Genomic DNA, 23033 nt, shown 5'->3' with positions numbered 1-23033 from the left:
GGATTCTAATTACTTCCTATTCCTAGCTATGATAATTATCACAGAAGAATCCCTTTGTCAGCTTAGTCTGACCTTCAGGTAGATGTTGGAATTTTTTCTATTGGCATTGCTATGTCTTTGCTGAAATGTGTGATCAGCAAAGATACTGTAACATGGATTTGCCCTTATTGTAGTGCTGGGCTTTGTTGTTCTCTGCTGGGTAGCAAGCAAATCTTCAGGGAGTAATACTGGTGGAGAGGAGAGGTGTTTGACATGTAAACAAGGAGCAGGTCAGTAGTGCAGCCCTAGGCAATGAGATGGCAATAGAAGTTTTGTATTAATGCCTCCTATAATGGACAGCAGGCTTTGAAGTTGAATGGTGGATAAATGAAGGGGGAAGCTTAACTCAGTTTCTTTGTCTGTGCAACTTCTAGGTGGATGTCGATCTTGCCAAGTCCTGTGCAGATCTCCCTGAAGATGATGAGGAACTCCGGAAGAAGCTCTGGTTGAAGATTGCTCGCCATGTTGTTCAGGAAGAGAAGGATGTCAAGAAGGCAATGGCCTGCCTCTCCAGCTGTGCCCTGCTGAAGATTGAAGACGTCCTGCCATTCTTTCCAGACTTTGTCACTATTGACCATTTCAAGGAGGCAATCTGTAACTCCCTGGAGGACTACAACAAGCACATTGAGGAGCTGAAAAGGGAGATGGAGGAAGCCACGCAGAGTGCCAAGAGAATCCGAGAGGACATCCAGGAAATGAGAAATAAGTATGGCTCTGTGGAGCCTCAGGAAAAATGTGCTGCTTGTGACTTTCCACTTCTAAACCGCCCTTTTTACCTTTTCCTGTGTGGTCACATGTTTCATTATGACTGTCTCCTCCAAGCAGTTTTCCCAAACCTTCCTGCCTATAAGCAGGCAAAACTTGAAGATCTTCAGAAGAAGCTGGCAGCTACCAGTCAGCCTTCCAAGAGCCACCATCGTCCCAAGGACGCAGATACCGTTAGCTTGGGGAAGGGCCAGCAGAGCCGGGAGCAGATCAAAGCTGACATTGATGACATTGTGGCAGCCGAATGTGTGTACTGCGGTGAGCTGATGATCCGGTCCATAGACAAGCCTTTTATTGATCCCCAAAAGTATGAAGAGGAGATGCAAAGCTGGCTGTAGTTTTCCAAATCTGCAACTGTCAATGCACCGGAGTGAACTTGTGAAGCTTCTGTGGTGGGAATATAACCTCCAGAAACCGGAACACAGTGGCTTCTGTGGAACTCTAAGGAAAGAGTAGTGGGGTCTTGTTATCAGGATTACAGTGAACTAGTCTTGAAAATGGGGAGATATAGCTCTGGCTGTCTAAGAACTTGAACAATAGTTAGAGCTAACCTACTGGAATATTTTTAAGCAGATGTTTGCTGCTTGCAGTTCTTCTGAGGTTCTCAGTGTGAAGCTCATGGAGTGCCTTGTTGTCCAGAAGGCATTGGGAACAGCCTATGATTTGTCTTCCCTGTTGTGCTGTACTTGTTTTGGTGAAGACAAGCTTAAAGGGAAAGGTAGTGAAGAACACTAAGCAGTGTAGTTTTCATTCATCACTTTCAAAGCTAGAATTGCCTTCTGTTTCCTTTTTGCTGAGAGCCTATAACCACGTATATGGAAAGAACACGAAAGGACAAATGCTCTTGCATATGTATTTTGTAAACATCATGCTACACAAATACATGTTTCTACACAATGTAATATAAGAATGTGTATAATTCTCAAGCAGGAGTGTCTCATAATACACCTAAGTCATTTGCTTGCAATTCAAGGTGTATAATTCCCTTTCCCACAAGCTTTATGGACAAGCCCATGCATTTGAATTTTCTCTAGGTGCTCTTCACTTTGTTTCTGGCAATACTTCCTAGCCTGTTGACCTGTTCTTGCCTCTCTCCATCCTATTTCTACTATGACTGTCTTTGTATAGTGGGTCTTGGTTTTGTCTTCACCCCAAACCAAAATTGATATCTGCAGTAGTAATGTTTCAACTGATACTCTGCAAGCAGGAACACAGCCTATTTGTATTGGACCTGCTGTGGTCCTCTTCAAGCTGCGCTTGCGCACTAGACTAGAGATCTAGCCATAGGTTCCCTCAAGGGTAGACTACAGAAAAGTTCTGTTGGTGTGAAATTTGCTTTGCCATTTGAAGCCAGTACCTTGTGACGAGGCAGTCTTTTGCCTTCCTGACAGCATTTGATACTTCTGGAGATGGCTGCAGGTCAATGCTTCTGTCTGTTGCTCTGACTTGGAAAATTCTTCCCAGAAGGTGGCGATCACTATATTGTGGGTGAGGGAACAAAAAAATTTTCTTCAGAGATTTAGCCAGGGTTCCTTGTTTTGTTTTTGAAGAAACTAAAATTTTAATGAAGTTCTGCTGTTTGGGGCTGAATCAAAAAGGTAGTAATCGGCAGAAGAATGGAATGATCTAAATGAAAAATTATCATTCTTGTAATTAAGGCAATAGAAAATACTGCCTTCTGAAAAAGCTCTTCAGTTCTTTCACATGAATGTGTGTGCTTGTCTTGAGTACCTCTCTCAATCTGCTAGTCATTTACCCTGTTCATACGGTTGTAGAAATGGGTCTTCACATCACTGAAAGGGAATATAAATTGGTTTCCTAAAGGAGCTGACCTAAGAATTTTGATAACCGTTCAGAGCTCCAGAAGAACGTCCATGCTTTTGTTGGGAGCTTCAGCCTGGAATGAATGAATTTTATCTGTGTAAAATTACACGAGTAATAAAAAACAGAGCTGACAGTAGCAAGACCTGAGGTTTTGAAATCCTCTTTTCATTGTTGGAGCCATGGGATAGGCAGTCTGATTACCACCTGGTAGTAATTCTGATTGCTGGCTTATCAGAAGCCAATGTTTCAGTGGTTCCATTCAACAGTGGTTCAGAAACCCCACATGCTGTAGTTTTCTTTGGCTCTGGATAGCCTTTTGCTTTGAATAAGTCGGTGGGTCTGCCAGAAGAATTTATGATGAAAACTAAATGTGATGGCTTTTGAAGTTCAGCATTAAACCTGTTATAACTGGCCACTCCTGAATCATCATCTTTACATGTAAACGATGTGATACTTAAGGCTGTATATGTCATTATAAAGCAACAGTAGCCCCCCACCCAAACCAGTTTCTGGTCAAAGGCAAGCGGCTGCTTTTCTGCCCTGTAGCAGAAACATGAGTAGCAGCTCATTCTGATGCAGGGAGTAATTTCAAGTTATGCATTTTCTTTGAGATGTTCTTAATACTTGTTCCATCTCTTTACTTTTGGGTTTTTACAGGATGCTTTCCTTTAGAATTATTATAGTCCTCCATTCTTTTCCTGTTAGTGCTACAGAACAGTTGCATCGCTAAATGTTTGTGTTGTGCTCACTCTCAAGATTAGCAATATTATTTGCTTATAGACCGTTCCAGGGAGATATGCTCATCCGTAATATTGGAAGAAGCGCATGTCTGGGGGAACTGAGGCATAGCAAAAACACTCAAGTCTTTGCCTGAGATGGGGTGGTAAGGGAAGGCACCTTAAGAACCTACTGATTCCAGTCTTAGGTATTAATATGTGTCAGTTAACAAAATTAGAACTAGTGTTTTGTTTTGTTTTTTTCTTTTCTAAAGACTAGTATGCAACATACTCTGAGGGCTGTAGGCTTGTGCACCAGATACATATACCACAAATCTCATGCTTCCTCACCATTGTTAACTGAAAAATCTTTTAAATCCTTCACTCTCGAGGCTGTGGAGAGTCTTAATGGTTGCAAAGGCTCCAGTGACTAGTGCCAGTAATAGAGGAAGCTACCTAAAGATATCTTCTGAACTTTCCTTACATTGTCACATGCTTCAAAAGTTTCAGTAACCACTCACCTGTGCTTCTTGGCAATTTTGCAATATCACTGAGTGAAAAAGGTAAGAGGGTTTTTTGGGGCGGTGGAGGGAAGTTAACTGCTTACTGTTCTCCCATAAATCTAATCTGCAAGATATCTTCCTCCTTGCTTTCAGAATAGCATTTTTATCTTTTCTCCATGTAATTTCAGCACAGTTATGTTTTAGAACAGTCCTTTGTATGTTTTTTTTAGCTGTGAATGAACTGTGTACCAGCTGTTACAAATGATGTGGCCTTGGGCCTTGTCCTTGTCTGGGTGAATAACCTCTACCATTTAGTTTAATGCAGCTAGAGAACAGCATAACCAAAAGGGTGGGTGGGAGCCCCAGCCCTGTTTAACCAGAACAAGTATCTGTAGCTAGATTTACGCTGAAGAAATGTAGTTGTGCAGACAAGGCCTAAAGCAAACTCGTGCCTACTACCTCACCTCTCCTAGGCTTCAAGCAAGGGACTGGGGAAATGCTGCGAGTGGGGGAGACAATGGTGAGTGTGTGTTATGGAAGAGTTTGTAGAGAATTTTGGTCTACGTAGTTGGAAGCAGCCAACTGAAACGCTGAGAGCTCTGTTTTGTCTGTTTTCTAAAAATAAATGACTGAGCTGGAAATTTAGTAAGGGAAATTCTTAACAAGCCACTAGATGTCATTGCTGTCTGTTTAAATACTGAGGTTTGCTGCAGAGAAGCTAAAGGTGTTCTGTAGCAGGAGACAGAATGGTACAAATGCGTGAGGAACAGAAGCAGGTTCCCTGTGCCTTTGAGGGGGCAGGGTGGAGACAGGCCTGTAAAGCAGTTACTGGAGGCAAAGATGCTAAAAAAATTGTCTCTAACTAAAAGGCAATTTCAGTTCACAGATCACTGTTTTTCAGGTTTTGAATATCAAAAGCTGGATTTACTCTGTTAACAAATGAGTATCAGTTCTCTTTTGTTTAATTGCATTCCAGTGTAAGTTCCTACAGACCTAGCTGATTTAGTAAATTGTAGAGAGGCCATCCCTGGACTTGGAGTTGCAATTTCTGGTGGCCTTGGGTCTGGCCATTTTTGCTTGCTTCCTCTTCGCCCTGTCCCAACAGCAGAGATGGTAGAATGTGAGCCAGCTCCTTAGTTGCCCGAGTTCATATCTAGCGCGTTTTGTTAAAAGCAGCCGTAAAGCTGGGTTTGTAATATGATATTGGACACCGACTTGCATGAACAGAGAAGTTAGTGTGTTAGCTTTTGCCTGTGAGTTGTGGGGTCGCAATCCCAATAAAGGGGCAAGTGGGAGTAGGAACATCTTGTACTCCATCAAAATTAGATGTTGTAGTTTGACTCAGACTGCAGTCATGTATTAGCATGTAGTTCTTGGAATGGCTAGTTCCCATTCGCTACTGCTCTGTCACTGTTAGTGTATAGACTGTCTATGTTTACAAGTGCAAATACTCAGCTTCTAGTGGGAACTGATGGGAAGTTTGTTGTTCCTTGCATCCCTTCATTCAACAACCCTGAACTGAGCTGTGGGAAGACAGACTGAAAATGGGCCTCTTCCTTTCAACAGGTGTGCTGAGCTGAAATTTGAAGTTTTCAGTACAAAAGACTTAAGGAATTTGGGATTTTTTAATTATTATTTTTATTCAAACAGATTAAATCTTTTTCTCCAGAATAGACGGAGTACCATGTGATTCACTGGGGTACGTGTAGTGTTTATGAGAGAATCTTATGGCATCCTCAGAGCAGAGAGAGGCTCGCCAGCATGGCCTGTCCTTTTTGTACATGGGGAGGGGACACCCTAGAAAGGAGAGGGAACACTGGTTTCTGTAAACTAATTTGGCCAAACTTTATGTATCTGACTTCAGAGAAGCTTCCCCAGTGGAACTGCAAGATTGATGGATCTGTACTTTTCACACTGAAGTGCTGAAGAAGGAAAAGCTCATTTCCTTCGGAATAGGAATTTTAGTAAAATTGAAAAGCTTAGAGCTTGAAAGTGTAACATTACAGGAGTGGCTTACATTTGCAGTGGGTTGTGTATGGGTTCAGCTCCTAAACTGTCTGCTGTCTCTGATCATGCCCAGTCCAGACTTTACACCTTATGAGCCCGCTAGGATTTGAGCTTCATGCCCTTACTGTGATTTTGGAGACTCGTGGTACTTCCCCCTCAACTAGGTGTTTGGGTTTTTTCACTCCCAGATCTCATGGAAAGGCATCAGGCTACTTACCTGGGGTATGAGCTTTAAAGCAACCTGGCCTGCAGCTGCTTTCAGGTGGAAGGAGGGGAAAAAGATTAAACAAACTCGTTAGATCTACCTGTTGAAACTGGTTGGGATGGAGAGAAGAAGGGGCTCAGGCGTTTCCTCTCTGTAATGGCCAGAAGTATTGAAGGCAGCCTGTTTGAGTAAGACTGGTTGCTTAGGAACAAGGAAGCTGCAGGAGCACTCGAAGGTTACAAGTACAGCTATAACTGATCCTACAGACTCTCTCATTGTGGGGCAGCTCAGCAGAGGACGGTTTCCAACTTGCAGCAAGTCAGTATTGGGTTCAGACTTGCTGGAGTGCTTCACGGCCCCTGTGATGATGGTTGTAGAGCTGTTTTAATTCAGCAGTTGAGCTGCAGAGCTTGGCTGGTGTGGGAATAAGCACAGCTGGTGTGTCTGTACATCAGGCTGTCTCACTGCACAGAGATTTCCATCATATGCTTCCAAACACCACATGAATACCCACGTTTTATAAAGGTGTGTACAGGCTGTACCTGATGTGAGTCAGGTAGTAATTTTGGCATTTCCCTACTTGGCAGGGGTTCATATATTCCTGCTATGCTGCCATGGTGGCTTTAGGCTGGGTTGTCTTCAGAAGAGGATTTGATCTAGCCTTTTTTTTTTTGTTTGTTTAATATATAGTTTGGTTGCTTCATCTGTAACTGAGAATACTACTGGTAGAGGTTTTTGCAATGAAAGTGTTCAGGAGAAGCTGAACCATAGCCTACCCCTCATTTCATGCTCCATATTGAATGGTTCATTGTAGGTGGTGGCTTACAGGAAAAGGATTGAACAACTGGTTTGGTATCCAAAAGCAGGTATTCTCCACTTTGTGCAATTGAAATCCAAGTGCTGGTCACTTGACATGGGACATGGTCTTCAGAACATAGCCTGAACTTGGAGGCTGCAGGACTCCACTTAATCAGACATCTGTGTTTTCCAATTAGTCAGTTATTCAACAGTCTTTTTTCATCTCTGTGTGTGTATACTGAATAGATTTTCTAATAAATAAATGATTACTGTGGAACTGGGTTCATAAGAAAGTTGTTCCTATCAATAGATTCTCTTTTATTTTCCCACATTTATTAAAAACAAGGTGCACAGTGTGGTTTCCTCTGAGAGTAGATCTGGTCTGTTTCGATCTCTAGTGTTTCAACTCTGTTCCTCTTTTCACACACAAGGGTGTGTGGGCCAATGCCTTGGATTAATTTGGAATGTCACAGACAAAGAGGAACGCGAAGGCTGCTGTATTACTTTTTTAGGACTTTTCTCTACAGATTCTGCATGACAATTATTAGCAGCTGCCCTGGCTGGTTTTGATGGCTGCTGTGTGTTTCTCACCAAGTGAACAAGATACTTATTCTCTGGTAAGACCCTGTGAAGGTAAGAGTAGTCAAAAATCATTAGTCTTTGGCTAATTAACATGGTTCTAGCAAAATACCTGTTGTCCAGTTTTTCTCATAGTAGCTATTAAGATAACATTAATATGTATAGCTGATCTAAATAAAATAATATTCCACATGTAGCTGAACCATATGTTGCCATCCTTGATAACAGGGCCATAAACTTAGATCAGCTTGTGCTGTTTGAAAGGACTGAGCAGAATGTTGCTGGGTGAGGAGGAAACAGAGTTGAGGCTTACTCTCCCAGATGTCCCAGTTCTTTGTTTAATACTTGCCTGTGTGACACAGCATGAGTGTCTCAGAGCGACATCTGTATTTGTGTTACAGTGATACATTCTGCTGAGCAGCCTTTTTGGGAGAAAAGCACTTACTTATGTTCTGCAGTCTGTTTCAAACAGTTGCCTGCTTGCCCAGTTAATGAGATTGGAATAACTAGGACCATGTCATCTTTCTGCTATGTTCTTCTGAAAGGTTGCTTATGGTAATCCTCCGTACATGCTTCAAACCCTTGCAGTGGCAGGGTTTCCAAAGCAAAAACTATTTTAGTACAGGAAACATCTAATGAAAGCAGAACATACCAAAATGCATTCCATAATAAGCCCGAGTTCATTTTCATTCTGTTGAAAATTCTTAGTGGGAAAGTAAGTATAAACTGTAAAGTAACATTGTTTTATTTCTTTCAGCTTAGACTTCTCAAGGAACACATGAAGGACAGAAATGTCCTCTTCTGTGAGCTTGAGTGGGTGCAAATCAGTTAATGTGGACTTTTTGGTTTATAAGTAGTACCTTCTTAAATTTGTTGTTGGCTGTTGATTGAGAAGTGTCTTGTAATCCTCAGTCTACCTCGTGTTTGTATACACAGCCAGTTTTAGGAGACTGCAAAGTGGAACAATATATAGCAGTATTCAGCAGTCAGCAAGCCTAGACTCTGGCAATAGTTTCTTTGCTGATGTAGAATCAGAGTTTGCTCCCTGAAAGCTGTTTTTCTCTACAGCATGGTTACAGAAGTAGTAGGGAGTTTTCAGAAGAATCTTGAGTGGCCCTTGTATCCTTATGAAGAGGTACCTGGAAAGTGGTAACTTCATGGAATTGAGTGATTCAGTACTGTGTTCCAGCAGCTTTGAGTTACAGCGAGTTGCTGACTGGATGCTGTGGCACCTCAGCCAAAAGTAAAGGTGTGGATTATTTGCCTGCCAGGCATCTTGTCCTGCCCTGAGTTGTGCTCTGAAGAAAATCAACAACTTGGGAAGTTCAGGCTGAACTTAGGTTGAAATGAGGAAGTAGGAAGAATTTCTACATGCAACATAGGTATTACTGTCAGTCCTTCAGCATATCTGCATAATGCTAGGACAGAGAAAACTTGCTGGATGCTCTCCATAAGTCAACCAAAATCTGTAGGTAGGGCCTTGGGCAGAAGTTCAAAGTGCTCTCTTCTTATCCTGCTCTTCAGAAGTCAGAACACTTCTGGAGCTGTCTGCCTCCTTATGAGACCCTGAATCAACAGTGATGGCGGAGCCATTTCTTTGTGATGCCTGACATGTACATTTTTTTTCTTCTGTCACTGGGACAGGCACCAGCTCGGCAGCCACCTCTGCCTTCCACTCACATCTTTCACCTTCTCTGCTCACTGCTCTAGCAAAGAACTGTTTGATTTGGACATAAATACTAACTAGAGGAAGGGTTAATTGGGGGTGAATGGTGAAACTCCCTGCCACTAAGCTTGAGAACTAACGAAGAAAGGAAGACTCATGTGGAGAGTGTAACAAGAGGCCCACTGACTTCCAGATTTCAGAAGGATGAAACATGGGAGACAGACAAAAGCTGTGCCAGGGTAGTGTGATGAATGTAGCCTGCAGTCTTTATTCTGATACAGGAGAATTAGTACAGGCTGTGAAAATACTTGCTTCTGGCCAACCTCTCTTGCCTGAAGGGTGTAGTACTTTTCTCTGAGTCACAGACAGGAACATCAAGAGAAAGTTGTGAGGGAAGGGGTGTCTCAGATTTTATCGTTTGCAACAAACACAGAGGAGGATCTACAAACCTCCTATATTGGTGGAATGAGGAGGAGTTAGAGAGTAGGACAGACCATACTTTGGATTCGAGAGGGTTACTGATGTATAAACAGCTCTCCTAGATGCTGCTGAGCGTCATACCTGGCTTTTAGGTGCTTAATTTCCTAAAATACCCTGTCTGTATGATGAAATACTCAGGATCCTTAAAATGCTCTTAATGCTTACACAGCTGAATCACTACTAAGGTGTCAGCAGGACAATTAAGTGTCAAGTCTTTGAATTAATGTCACCTCTCACTTGCCCAGTGTAGCTGTTCAGAGCTGCTTAAGCAGCAAAGCAATAGGATGGCTGTTCTGACGAAGTTTGAAGAGGATTTGGCTTTTCACTGTGCCCCCTTCTTTCTGACTAATACCATTAATGAGTATGGGAGGCTCAAGATGGCTGAAGAAAGTATTCCTTCCATTGGCAAACAGCTCTGATCTTGCACAGAAGAGACAGAGTTCTTCTTCCCCCTTTCAAGATGGGGTCATACAATATCCCCATTTCAAAACAAATCCCCAAAAAGCAGTGTGGCAAATCTCTCTCTACCAGCTCTGTTTCTGTTCCATCTCTGAAAGTTTTAAGTTATCTAATTTGGGTCACAAACTATATGGAATCCTTGGTTTTTGGTAGCAGTCCAAGTTGGTAGCCTACAAAAAGTTATTGTGTCCAGATGCCTGCTGTCTGTGGGGATGTAAATGCAACTGAACCAGCATGTTGCAGACTGCAGCTGTTAGATGGAGATTGCAGTAATGTCCCTGAAATGCTGAATTAAAAAAAAAAAAAAAAGTTTGATTTGAATAAATGGGGGTGTTGCTCTTTGCCCTAATGTAATTCAATATGTATCAAAGTCACCCCTTTAATAGCAGGAAGGAAACAAGATCTGTATCTCTTGGGAACATGCTTCTAAAACCAACTTTCAGTTGCATTCCTCTGTCTCCTTTTAGTGCCTTTGAATAGTAAAGATTCACGTTCTCACTTTTTAGTCACAGCAGCCTGGATATTAGATCACTCAAGAATGTTGTTTTTCTGTCACAGTCTCATTAACATCTTAGCTTGGGTGTTGGTGCTCCTCCCGCATGTTCAGGTGCCTAATAAGGATTCTTATCGCCCCAAACCAGTTACTTTGGATCCCAGCCCAGCATGCGTGGGCACTGGCAGCATTTGGATATTTATAGGGATTTCTACTTCCTTCTTTTCTTTGGGCCATTTTCTTACTTACTACAAGAATTCCTTGTTCCTTCCATGCTCCAATGAACGCAACACTCCCAGGGTGGTGTCTGGGCAGTGGATGTTATGTACGTACCTTCCCAGCTGCTGGCGCCAGTGCAAGCAGGTATAACACAGCAGTGGCCTGCAGGGCATGGGGGGGGGCAGGGAAAGGCACTGCCTTTTTCACCCTCTTCCATCTAGTTTTGGGAGATTACTTAGCCTTGTTGATTTACTGTGTCATTGTTAAACTCTGATATCTTGACATCTCGAGCACCATTATAATGTGATTAGAGAGGGTCAAATGCTCTGAACATTTTTCTGGTTGAAATTATCCTCTGGGTCTATACAGAGTGGCAGAAGGACAGCACGGATTGGATCTTTCAAACAGTACAGTGCTGTTTTTATTTTGATTCATTCTTTGAAAGGTGAATCAATAAAGTCTGATTCTTACAGAGCTCTTTACAATTACCACTTAAACTTTCATCTCTTACACTCTAGGTACTCATGGTAGAGAAGGACAGCAGCAGTGGTAGTCACTTGACAGCTCCATGTGTGCAGAGTAGCTCAAAGCAGTTGCTGACCTACCAGCCAGCTGACGACGGGAGCGCAGAGCAGGAAATTCCCCTTTGCTTTCCCTTAGTGGAGGCACTGGCTGGGTTTCTCTATTCCACCCCGTGGACATTTCCCTCAAAACTTGTGGGAATCTGGTGACTTTGAGACTCTGCCTCATTCTGAAATTCAGTTGGAATCTGTCAGTATGTCTCTGTTCGGAGCTCGGCACCAGTAAGTGTGATTTAAAAAGCTTTGTTTCTTTTGGAAGCCAGTGGAATACTGAGAATATTATATCTGAGCTGCTGTAATCAAGAGTTGGAAGGACTATGTGGAATGGAGCAGGACCCTGAATGCACGGCTGGAGAAGAAAAACCTGAAGGGGACATATTTTAAGTGTTTCTTATCAGAAGGCACTAAGAGACTAGATTAGGAGCCGTTACTTGAAAGAGTCCGTAGCATCCTCTATGTCTCATTAACAGATGGTTCTAAGAGGCAACTGTGGAAATGCAAACTCATGCGTGTTTGTGCTTGCTCTGCTCTGTGTCTCTCCTGGCAGCACTCACTGGCATAATCTGTTGGAAATTAACCTTTTGCTTGAGGTATCATTACAGAGGCTGGTATAATTCATCCCATTGCCTGTGGCAAATCTGTGTCTCCCCCCCCAGCCCCCCGCATTCTTCCCAACAAGAAGGAATTCTGTCAGAATGGTAGAGAAACGCTGGGTGTAGGATCTCACACTTGTGACAGGCAAACTTTCTTCCCCTGCTGCAAGTTTTTCTGTGCTTTCATTGCCAGGATTGTCCACACAATCCTCTACCCCAATTACCCATTGATTAGGGCTCCTCTGGTAATCTGCCAGATGCAGGTTTGTTACCAACAGATGGCAGAAAGCATTTGAGGTAATGAGAGAAAGGATAACGATTGCTGATCTGCATAATAATCAGCTTGTGAACAGGTTTCATGTTTTTTTCTGTTTCCACTGGCTCAAAGATTGCACTGTCGGACAACTAGGCACCTCCTCTTGAGTTATAGTAATGGAGGAACCCATTTCTTCTAGCCACTGTTAAGATTTCTGAAGATACACATACTCTCCACCACTGACAGATTAAGATTTTTATCCAGAGAGTCAGAGCTTGTGCCCAGAGTGCAAGGAATGAACATTCAATCCTCTTGCAATCAAGACCTCTAACCAACCAATGTGGTCAGAAATACTTTCCCTTCTCTCTTTTCTGAGACAATTTTCCCTAGCTCTGCCACAAGGCAGGAAGATCCTTGACCCCCTTGAACCAGCACCACCTTTGCACTGTCCAGTGCCTAGTTGGAAAAAATTACTTTCCACTTCCGTGTGTTTTAGAGTTTTTCAATCCAATTCTGCTGCTGTGCACAGTGAGGCAGCCGCACCATTGCCATGTACAAGACTACATCTGAACTATTCTGGAGTCCTTGCAGGAAAGAAGTCTTCTCTGACATACTCTAGAGCACGAGACCTGTAGCATGGATTTTTACTGTTTGAAATCTATATGCATTTAGACTGTTCCATTAGTAACTGTCCCTATATGAAACAAGCCACGTAACACCCAAAAATTGTCTTGGTGCCATTCACTGTGAATTTTGGCAAAGGTTTTGGGTTGAAGAACTTTCTCAAAAAGTAGCCTTAACACACGTGCAGTACATGCTAATGCTGAGCTGTTCTCCATTTATTCCCCAGGTGGGCTGGTAGACACAGTGGACAAATTTCCATCAAACTCTTACTTTGTGAAATCCCTGTCTTTGTTCAAGATCTAGATGGAGGTTTATGAAATTTGGACTTGATTCCACAGAATAGTAAATGCAGATGATCTCCCTGAGAATCCTTTCTTTTTACCCTGGGTGCTGATAGTACAGCAGCCCTCTGCCAGTTCTCTGGAGAGATGATGTTTATCACAATCTCATCTGTATCATGTGCAGCCGTGCACTTGTCGCTAGTAATTTTAGCATCTGAACCTTACAAGGCAATCACTATCTACTCCTGTCAGTGTGTTGCAGCTGTATAATCTGGAGGAAAGGGAGGATTTTTACTTTTGAGTTTATACTCTAAAGCACAAGGCTTTACTATTAAATCTTGATGCTCTGCTACAGATATTGCTGTTCCTTACAGGATTTTCTTGTCCTTAGCCTGGTTTCTAAGGAAACGATGCCTGGGCATCTGAGCTCATGCACATTTGTTATATCCTTTTTTTATTGTGTCTGTGTTTTCCCTCTACAATTTCTGCATCTATTTGCCAAGTACAATTTTATTTGACACGTACATTTTAAAGATACTGACTTTCTATATGTTCCCTGAATACAGGTGATGGGGAGTGGCTCTTATTTGCAGCTCCACAGACAACACCCATGGTGTATGCTCACAGTTTGAGATACTAGAGAATCCATGTGAAAGAAAAATTGGGGAGGCTGTGGCCAAAGGAAAAACTTCATCTGATGCTGGGGCTCATTACACACATGTGAGTCCAAAAGCTAATTCATGTAACAGCCATCTTCTCTAATTCGACTTCTGCAACTGTTTGTGAAAACTAGTTACAGTAGTTACTGTGGAAGAAAACAAGTTCCTTGCATTTTTCAGAGACGATCTAGGGCTGTCCTAATTTAGTACCACCACAATATTACAGACTATCCTTGTAGGTGCTGAGACACTGTATGGGGTTTGTGTGGCAAGGTTCTGGTAGCGGGGGGCTACAGGGGTGGCTTCTGTGAGAAGCTGCTAGAAGCTTTCCCTGTGCCTGATGGAGCCCATGCCAGCCAGCTCCAAGACGGACCTGCCGCTGGCCAAGACTGAGCCCATCAGTGACAGTGGCAGCGCCTCTGTGATAACACATTTAAGAAGGGGAAAAAAAAAAAAATCCTGTGCAACTGCAGTCAGAGAGAAGAGTGAGAATATGTGAGAGGAACAACTCTGCAGACACCGAGGTCAGTGAAGAAGGAGGGGGAGGAGGTGCTCCAGGCACCAGAGCAGAGATTCCCCTGCAGCCCATGGTGAAGACCATGGTGAGGCAGGCTGTCCCCCTGCAGCCCATGGAGGTTAACACTGGAGCAGATACCCACCTGCAGCCTCTGGAGGACCCCATGCCGGAGCAGGTGGATGCCCGAAGGAGGCTGTGACCCCGTGGGAAGCCTGCGCTGGAGCAGGCTCCTGGCAGGACCTGTGGATCCGTGGAGAGAGGAGCCCACGCTGGAGCAGGTTTGCTGGCAGGGCTTGTGACCCCGCGGGGGACCCACGCTGGAGCAGTCTGTTCCTGAAGGACTGCACCCCATGGAAGGGACCCATGCTGGAGCAGTTTGTGAAGAACTGCAACCCATGGGGAGGACCCATGTTGGAGAAGTTCATGGAGGGCTGTCTCCCATGGGAGGGACCCCACGCTGGAGCAAGGGAAGAGTGTGAGGAGTCCTTCCCCTGAGGAGGAAGGAGCGGCAGAGACAAGGAGTGATGAACTGACTGCAACCCCCGTTCCCTGTCCCCCTGCGCTGCGCAGGGGGAGGAGGTAGAGAAAATCGGGAGTGAAGTTAAGCCTGGGAAGAAGGGAGGGGTGGGGGGAAGGTGTTTTAAGATTTGGTTTTTATTTTCTCATCACCTTACTCTGATTTGATTGGTAATAAGTTAAACTAATTTCCCCAAGTTGAGTCTGTTTTGCCTGTGATGGTAAATGGTGAGTGATCTCTCCCAGCCCTTATCTTGACCCACAAGCCTTTCCTTATATTTTCTCTGCCCTGTTGAGCTGAGGAGGGGGAGTGATACAGCAGCTTTGGTGGGCACCTGGCGTCCAGCCAGGGTCAACCCACCACAGACACTTATTAATGTGTTCTGTTTATTTTCAAGGAAGAGAATGGCTGAAGCATTTCCTACATTAGTGAGACCGATGTTTCTAAAGAGAGATGGGAGCTTTTAGTCATTCTGTTGAACAGGTGACCCCTGATTAAGTTGGGTCTTGCCCAGAAGCCTTGCAGGGAGGGAGGAAAGCCTGAGGCAGAGATTTCATGTGCATCTGAGCTGGCATTCTTTTCTTCTGACTTATGGATGACAACAGTGGACAATAGACCTGACAAGGAATGTGTAGGGAGGGAAGAGGTGGGAAAACAGAGAAAGACTTTCATCTCTTGGTGACGGTGAGCTGTTTAGTGTACTGTATCTCAGGCTGCTGAGAGTTTGGATATCTAAAGATAATGTGTATTCCTAAGGCAGGATCTCTCTTGGTGGAAACAGTCATGACAAATGGGAGTCAACTGCGAGACTGTGTGTATCCTGACAGCAGCGTGCTGGGTGAAAAACAGACTTCTTGGAACTGATCAGAGTGTAAGTAAAAACAAGTGTGTGGGGGGGTTGTTTTTGTTTTTCACGTTTCTCCCAAAGAGCACTGTCTGTTAATACTTAGTCTTTATTTGTTGTTACCCAGAGACCTGCCTGGTGTTAACTGATTCCAGGGTAATCAGCGGACTTCAAGGTGCAGTATCGCAGCAGGGTTAACGATCCTCTGCCATGGGAAATTGAGGGACACTGTGGCAGGACTGCTTCTTTGAGTCTGCACAGGCCGCTTGCGAGATGGTAACAGCACAGGCTGCTGGTAAAGGGCAAAGCTCTTTGTTGGCCAGGAGAGACTGGCGAGAGGTGCCCTTGGCTCCCAAAGGGAACCTCTTTAGCTGGGTTAGGGGATGTCTGTGAGGAGAGAGGCTTTCCACGAGAGGAGCTGGAGTCTGGACTGTGTCCATCTCCCCCCACCCCATTAATCTTTTTAAAAGACCGTTACATTTGTTAGCTGGTAGAGCTGAGTTACTTGACTGCAGAGGGTAACGCTGCTGAGCTTGGTTCCTCCTGAGGGACGCAGAGTAGGATGGCTCCTGCTACTGAATCCCCAGGAACCACATGTAGACTGAGGCTGTCACACTAGTTACAAGGCTTCACAAGATGTACTGGAGCTTCTACATCAACTGTTTAAGTCAAGGAATGGAGAGTGAGGGTTTATTTAGGGGACAAATAGAAATGCCTCTAGAGTACAGAAACAAAAGCAGAGGGGCTCTCCATAATTTTCCTTGAAGGTGTTCTTAAGGCTGCTGTGTGTTGTAATGTTACTTCAATCCCATAGAAGACTGAAAACGCTGCTCTTTAGCAGGTGAAACATGCCTAAATGAATGAGGCTATGTTGCTTAAGGCAGTGTGTTCAATGAAGCAGTATCCAGAACCTTTCCTGCTGGCAAAAGTGAGGTTAAGCTTAGAAGCCACTGAACTGCTGTTAATAGCTTATCACAGTTATTTTCTCTCTGCTGATACCCTGGCTTTGACTCCTGGCTTTGGTCCACCTGGTAATACCGTGCACCTCCTGTGAAAGAAGTCCTGTGCAGTCTTTTTTTAGACAGCAGAGAGGTGCAGTGGTTTATGTTCAAAAGCAGTTGATCTGTTATTGATTACAGTATACCTAAATGCTTTCTCTGGCCTTAGTCTCTTGCAAATGAACATAACCAAAAGGAGTAAGAGGGATTAGAGAATAGGTAACTGGCATTTCTATATGTCTCTGACCCTTATTTGCACATGTTTATCCAGAGTGCTGCTGAACACTTGTGTTTGCTGCTGCTGAAATTGGTGCTCAGCACTCATCAGAAATAAGTTGCAGGGGTTTAGTTCTTTATCCAGTACACCTGCTTCCACTTTCTTCCTTCCCTCCTTCTATGGAAACCCTCAGCAACGCCACTTTTAAGGCTTCAGAGAGTCAAAGTACAGCAAAAGCATTGCCAGTGACTTCACAGAAAATAGTGGCTGGCACATGGCGTCTCTAATTCCTTGTAGTGCTTAACTAGTCTGAGAATGCTGAGCTATTCATTAGCACACATAACAACAGTACTGTGTGGTACTTCAGAGAGGGAATTTAAACTCCAGCAGTCCTACTGAGATATTTTATTGCCTTCGGCTTGAGGCCCTTTCTTCCTAGTGAAGATGCCTGGCTTCATAGGGGAAGGTTGCTTTATTTACAGATGGCACACTTTTAATTTATCTTTAAAGGGACTCTTTCATAGCAGTCCCAGCTCTGGAGTGAATCTGAATGTGTTTTGTGTGTGTTGTGGTGGGTAATTCTGAGAGAGGACTGGATACTTGTAGAAGCTAATCTTTAATGAGAGCTAGGAAGCATTGCTTACACCATGAATGGTGTAAGCTTTTGGGTCCCCTGCAAAGCATTTGACTCTGCTGTACCTGCAGAGTCCTGGACAGGCCGTGGTGAGGCAGGACACTTCAGAAGCCTCTCAGTGCTCAGAAGCTCTATATAAGTGCTAAGAACTGCAGAACAGGGATGATGCAGCAGCTAGCCTAAAGGCAGCAGATTAAGCTGAGATGGCTGAACTGATTAGGATCCCCAGCTGTTCTGTCTCTCCCCAAAGTTGTTCCCTTGCAGTGGTGTTGGCTGGGGAGGATCTGAGTAGATGAGAAAAATCAGTGCTCAGACTCTTGGAGAACAACTTTTAATCTCTTCTTGAGCCGGGCCGAACAGCTCTGCTAATTAGGAAAGAGGATCTGGTGGTGATGAGCATCTCATCTGTTGATAGTTTACAGGAGAGATAAAAAAACACACCATGAAATTAACTTTAATACATGATGGTAGTAGAGGAGCTGCTGTGCCTCTTCACCAGCTGATCCTGCAATGGGGATGCTGCTCCCCGCTCGAGGGGGACATGATGGGTGGCTGCAGGAACGGGAGGGGGATTGCTTCATAACTATCAGTGTTTAATCTGCCAGCACATATGAGAAATGCCACAATTCTAGTTTTTGTTCAGCAGGGCTCTGTTTCCTGCTCTCAGTTACTGGGCTGACCAAAGGAAAAGTTGGGAGTCTATTTTTAGCTGAATATTGACCATTTTTTCCCTCCCCTTCTTTTCTTACCATGATACAGAGTGAAGAACTCTTCACGCAGTCAACACCTTTTTCTCAAAACCAATGCAAACCAGAAACAAATAAAATAGCTCATGATAAGTTGCTATTTGCTTAATACTTTTGTTCTTTGAAAGGGTAAAAAATTTAGTACATCTTCCTGGTTCTGACGCTTGCTCTGTGGCCTTTGAGTCACGTAATGCTATGATAAAATGGGACGAATGATACCTGTGGCAGATGGCTGTGTGGCTATTTCAGACTCTTGGAGGAAACGGGAATGTAAGACAGGCTTATTTCTGAGTCAGAAAAAGCTCCGTCACCATGTATATGAAGGGGACAGGGAGAGGAAGGCTCCCAGAGTAAGTGTGTTGGAGGTTTTCTGCCTGGATTGCTGCCAGAGCTGGTGATGGAATGAGCATTGTGACAGATTAAAGTTACACTAATCCAGATCATCCAGAAATGTGAGACCCCCAATCATGCATGGGGAGGCCAGAAAATTAGACTCTTGCCATTCTAAAAATGAAAATACTTTTCCCTGAAGTTCCACTGGGACTATCATATTGCAATCCAGTGTTGCAATCATGTTGCACAGCCACAACTTTGCCATGTGGCATGACATGGTGATGCCACGTGGCGCTCTCAACGTCCCTCAGGCTTGCCTACAGGCCCCCATCGTAACTTCCTGCCTGTTTCTGTGTAACTGATATCCTCTGCCTTTTGCAAGAAGAAAAGTTAATGCCATTCCTTGACTAAAGCGGTGCCATTTTTTCCCCTAATGAGCCCTTGCCAAATGCTGTATCTGAAAAGAATCTTTATTGTGTGCAAATTTTCCTCTGCAGTTTACAAGCTGATTGATCCCCTGTGGGTCAAGGGGAGAGTGCCAGGAGAGGGAAGAATTCACTTCTGCCTTTTCAAGACTAATCCTGAAATGCAATGATTGCATGCTGGAAAGTGTTTCTGTGTGTTTCTGAGAATTCTGAATATAACCCAGTACAGCTGTTGTGCTAGCATGTCCCTTCCTCTCCTCTGGCACCAGATCGGGCCCCTGGATTTTGCAGACCTGTATAGGAAACCTCCACACCTGGTTGTACAAAATGTTCCTGCTTGCAATGAAACTCAGCAGGGCCTAATATTCTCCAGTAGTATTGTTGCCTCTTGTGCTACAGAGGGCCCTGTTAAAACTTTGGCCAAGTGTAAGGCACTCAGTTTGGCTTCCCCTGAACCGCAGCAAAGCAGAAGGACGTGCTTAGAAAAAGGAGTTTCACCTTTGTCTTGTTGGGGGCACTGTAGCTCCTCAGTCTTCGTCTGGTGTTGGGACAGTGCTAGAATTGAGTGTTGTTCTGTCTGCTGTAGACTTTGTCCTGAATGAGATTGATTTGCAAAAAGCAATGAGGGTGGGGGAAGAGAAGGGAAAAAATAATCTGGTGCAAACACAAATAATCTGTGTGCTACTGCACCAGGACATCTTTGCCACAGTTCTATGGGAATTCCTTCTTCCTTTCCTAAAAGAGAGGAAAGGGGGGAAATATTCACTGTTTTCCTTTAATTTAGCCATGTTTTTTAAATTAAAAGAGAGATTTGGAAAGTCTAACTGCTTTTGCAACCCCCACTATAACAATTCAAGCTGCTCACAAAGCTTACAGGCTCCTCTACCTCTCCAGCACTGTTTTTCCAGTGATGGAGAAATCTATAGTTCTGGCCCTGTGGCATTTTTTACAGGCGGTAGGGATGTTAATGCCAGAATCTTGGCGACTTTCCAACCAGAGTAATTACATTCTGCCGACCTGAAATTCTTTCTGCTTCTATACAAGGTCACTTTAGGCACCGACAGAGCCAGGGCTACAACCTGGTGCCCTGCTTTGCCCTCCCCTCCATCCTCATGGTCTATCCTCCAGTCACCTTCTCCTCAAAGGGACAGAGGGCTCCTTGCTCGCTCTAAGATACCCAGTGCCCCGTAAAAATTGAGCTAAGGAAACAGGTCTGAGCAAATCCCCTCCACTGCTGTCATTAGGTTTTGAAGTTGTGACCCGATATCCCGCTTCCTTTGATAAGTCGGGGGCTGGTATTTTTAACAGACAGTGGCTCTTTTCTTGTTCTCCCTTCAACCCCTTTTGGAGCCAGTGTGGCACAGCTAATTCATGGAGGAAATTACATTTATTACTTTTCCTAGCAAATGCGCCCTCTCTGCAATGCCTTTTCGTGCAGTGTAGGGCAGATGCAAGTCAGCCAGCCCATTTTCCTAATTTCATTTGGAAGGATCAAGAGACACCATGCTGGTCTTGCAGGCTGGGGGCTCAGTCTAGAAAGAAAAGGCGCAGCAGGCTCCTGCATTGATGGAATCTATGGCATCGCCCCAAATGTTGGTTGTCCAAAAAAAAAAAAAAAAAAATCTTAAGGACAACATGTATCCTTCCAAAACCAAAACAAACTGCCCCAACAAAACCAAACCAGCCTTTGTGACAGCCTTGACTGGGAGGAAGGGATCTGGTGTTGGGGCAGTAACTCAGCCGTTGTTTCAGCGTAGATCTGCTTGTGCTGCCTTTGCCTTCCCGTTCTGCAAGGCAGAGCTGACAAAACCTTTGACCGGGAAACTCTGATATTCAAGGCAAATCTTTTTGCATGCCATGTCTGCACAGTCTCCTCTGTGACTGCACAGACCTAAATCTCCAGCCACTAATCCCACAGGTCTTTGTGTATTAATTCTTTACAGTGCCTCTGTGCTTGCTTTCCTCTTATGCCTAGCCTCTCTTTGATGTCCCAGCTTGCAGATTTTTAAAATGACACAACCTAGGAAGGATTTGGGGGGGATAAAACATGTGGGAGAGACATGCCAGCCAGCTTTGGTTTTGTTGTAAGAATGCATTTAGTCAAAGTTGCAGAGTTATCCTCATCTACACTCTCTGTTTTCCTTTTACCCTCCTTTGCCTCTCATTTTTGTCTGATTGTTTTTCTTAGGGAGGAGGTGCCAGAAAGAGGCATGGTAATAATACCCGATATAATTACACAAAGGTGGTTTGGACAGACATCAGTATGGTCTTTCAAGCTTTCTGAATTCAGCAGTGCCGTCAAAAAATGTTACAGGACTTGGACTCAAATTTGTCCTTTCTGTTTGAAAGTGGTAAAAAGTGAATAATCATTCACAACAAACACCCGCACCACCTCCACCCCAGACTGAATTTAACACTTGTATGGGTTCAAAAAACTTATGTGAAGAGTCAGGAAAATAAAGTGTAATTGCTTTCTACTGTAATCAGACCCAATTCAGTCCTCTGTGAAGGTTTAATCTTTGCAGAGGTTGAGGCTAGATTTGGTGCTGGCTCTTGAAAAATGTAAGATAGAAGTGCTGGGACAAAGTCAGGTCTGCAAGTACCTGTGAAATCGCATGAACAGCATACAGCTAAAGAGCATAGATAAAGGTTAAAAAGACTGATCTAATAGGGAAAGCAGATGACCACCTAATATTAAAGCTGGTTTTTTAAAGTGTATTAACCCAATTTTTAATCTTGCAGTCAGCTGCCTCAAAACACTACTGCCTTCAGCTTAGAGCCAAAGCACAGAATTACACTAACCTATAAATAGACAAATTTAGAAAACAAAAGAAAAATAGAAATCAGCATATTTGACACCCCTGTTTGTGATCTCTTGCTGTTGTGTTTGTGTCATCGGTATGCAATGCAGGCCACCGTAAGCCAAGGCAGAGACGAGTGGCGTGGCATGTGGTTCTGGAGCTTTCAGGTGCACCCAGCTGTGCCACTGGGTGTTGGTCAGAGGTGGGACAGGAACGGGCTTTGGCATGTCATGCTGCCTAGTCACTGCAGCGCTTGGTCCTTCCAGCTCTTCCCCTCATGGCACCAGGCAGAGAATTTGCTTGATTAAAAAGCACCAGTTTAGGAAGTGGTGGGGAGGCTGCAAGACTGGCTAGGTAAAGAGAGGGCATGTTTGCTGGCAGGCAAGAAAGCAAGGCAAGGAAAAGGGTGAAGTCTGCAGATGGGAGAATTAGTGCCTGCTGTTTGTGGGGCAAGGGCAGAAGGAGCTGCCTGCCAGAAATCTGGTGCTGGCAGAGGGATACATGTGCACATGCACACACGGAAGGAAGCGTGTGTGTATTCATGGGTGCATATGGCTGAGTCCATGTGCTTAGACATGTGGCATGTTTATGCAGATTCTCTATATGTATAAACATACCAGGAAGAGGTCTCCCTTTTCAGAAGTGATTCACAGTTTGGGGTGAGCTAACACGTTGCTTCCATGCAGCTTGCTTTGTCAGGAAGAGTTGCGTTCCTTCTGCCCTGCAATTTCAACCCTCTGAGGAGTAAACAGCAGTTACCTTGGAAAAATGTTTGGTCTGATGTATCCGCATATGGGAGCAGAGCACGGAGCCTGCAGTCCCTCTCAGCACGTGTGCGGGGAAGCCGGGTTCCTGAGAGATGCAATGTTAAAGCTGACACTGTCGCTGCATCGACGCTGAATTTTAAGAGCAGCCTCAAGGCTGGGCCTGAGGCCAAATTTGCCGACTGTCCACACACGGGACTGGGTTGAGGGTGAACCAGTGAGCGTATTCAGGGAAAGCGCTTTGAATGAGCTCTGTGTATTTACTTGCTGCACAGGCAGGTCCCTGCGTGCCGTGCCTGCCCCATCTGCTCTTGTGGCGATGGCACATGACTGACAGGCACAAAAAATACCCCAGGCTCTGCCTCAGTTGTCACCTGCCACAGGGGCAGCTGGGATTATAGCTCCACTGCAGCTCAAGACGAGTCCAGCTTGAATCCCCTCCCTGGTTTGGTCTGCTCAGGTGCACGTTTTTGCAGCCGTGTCATGTCAG

At 44.4% G+C, this 23033-nt stretch overlaps 1 protein-coding gene across 7 annotated transcripts in view; it reads left to right on the top strand.

Moving 5' to 3' along the window:
- Nucleotides 1-23033, top strand: part of VPS18 (VPS18 core subunit of CORVET and HOPS complexes) — a 34460-nt gene that overhangs the window by 8724 nt on the left and 2703 nt on the right. For 2 of the 7 annotated variants that reach the window (XM_082317208.1, XM_082317207.1), the window contains 2 exons: nucleotides 414-14843; nucleotides 15538-16675. In XM_082317208.1, coding sequence (XP_082173334.1) covers nucleotides 414-1142 — 729 coding nt within the window. In that variant the 3' untranslated portion in view covers nucleotides 1143-14843; nucleotides 15538-16675. Of the gene's footprint in view, nucleotides 1-413; nucleotides 14844-15537; nucleotides 16676-22465; nucleotides 22530-23033 lie in introns of those variants that run through there. The other 5 variants (XM_082317205.1, XM_082317203.1, XM_082317204.1 and 2 more) reach the window with 5 other exon arrangements.

This window comes from Platalea leucorodia, assembly GCF_965183815.1.
Source record: "Platalea leucorodia genome assembly, chromosome: 7".
NCBI lineage: Eukaryota > Metazoa > Chordata > Aves > Pelecaniformes > Threskiornithidae > Platalea > Platalea leucorodia.
The sequence above is the reverse complement of the archived record's forward strand: the minus strand, read 5'-3'. Positions and strand labels throughout refer to the sequence as shown.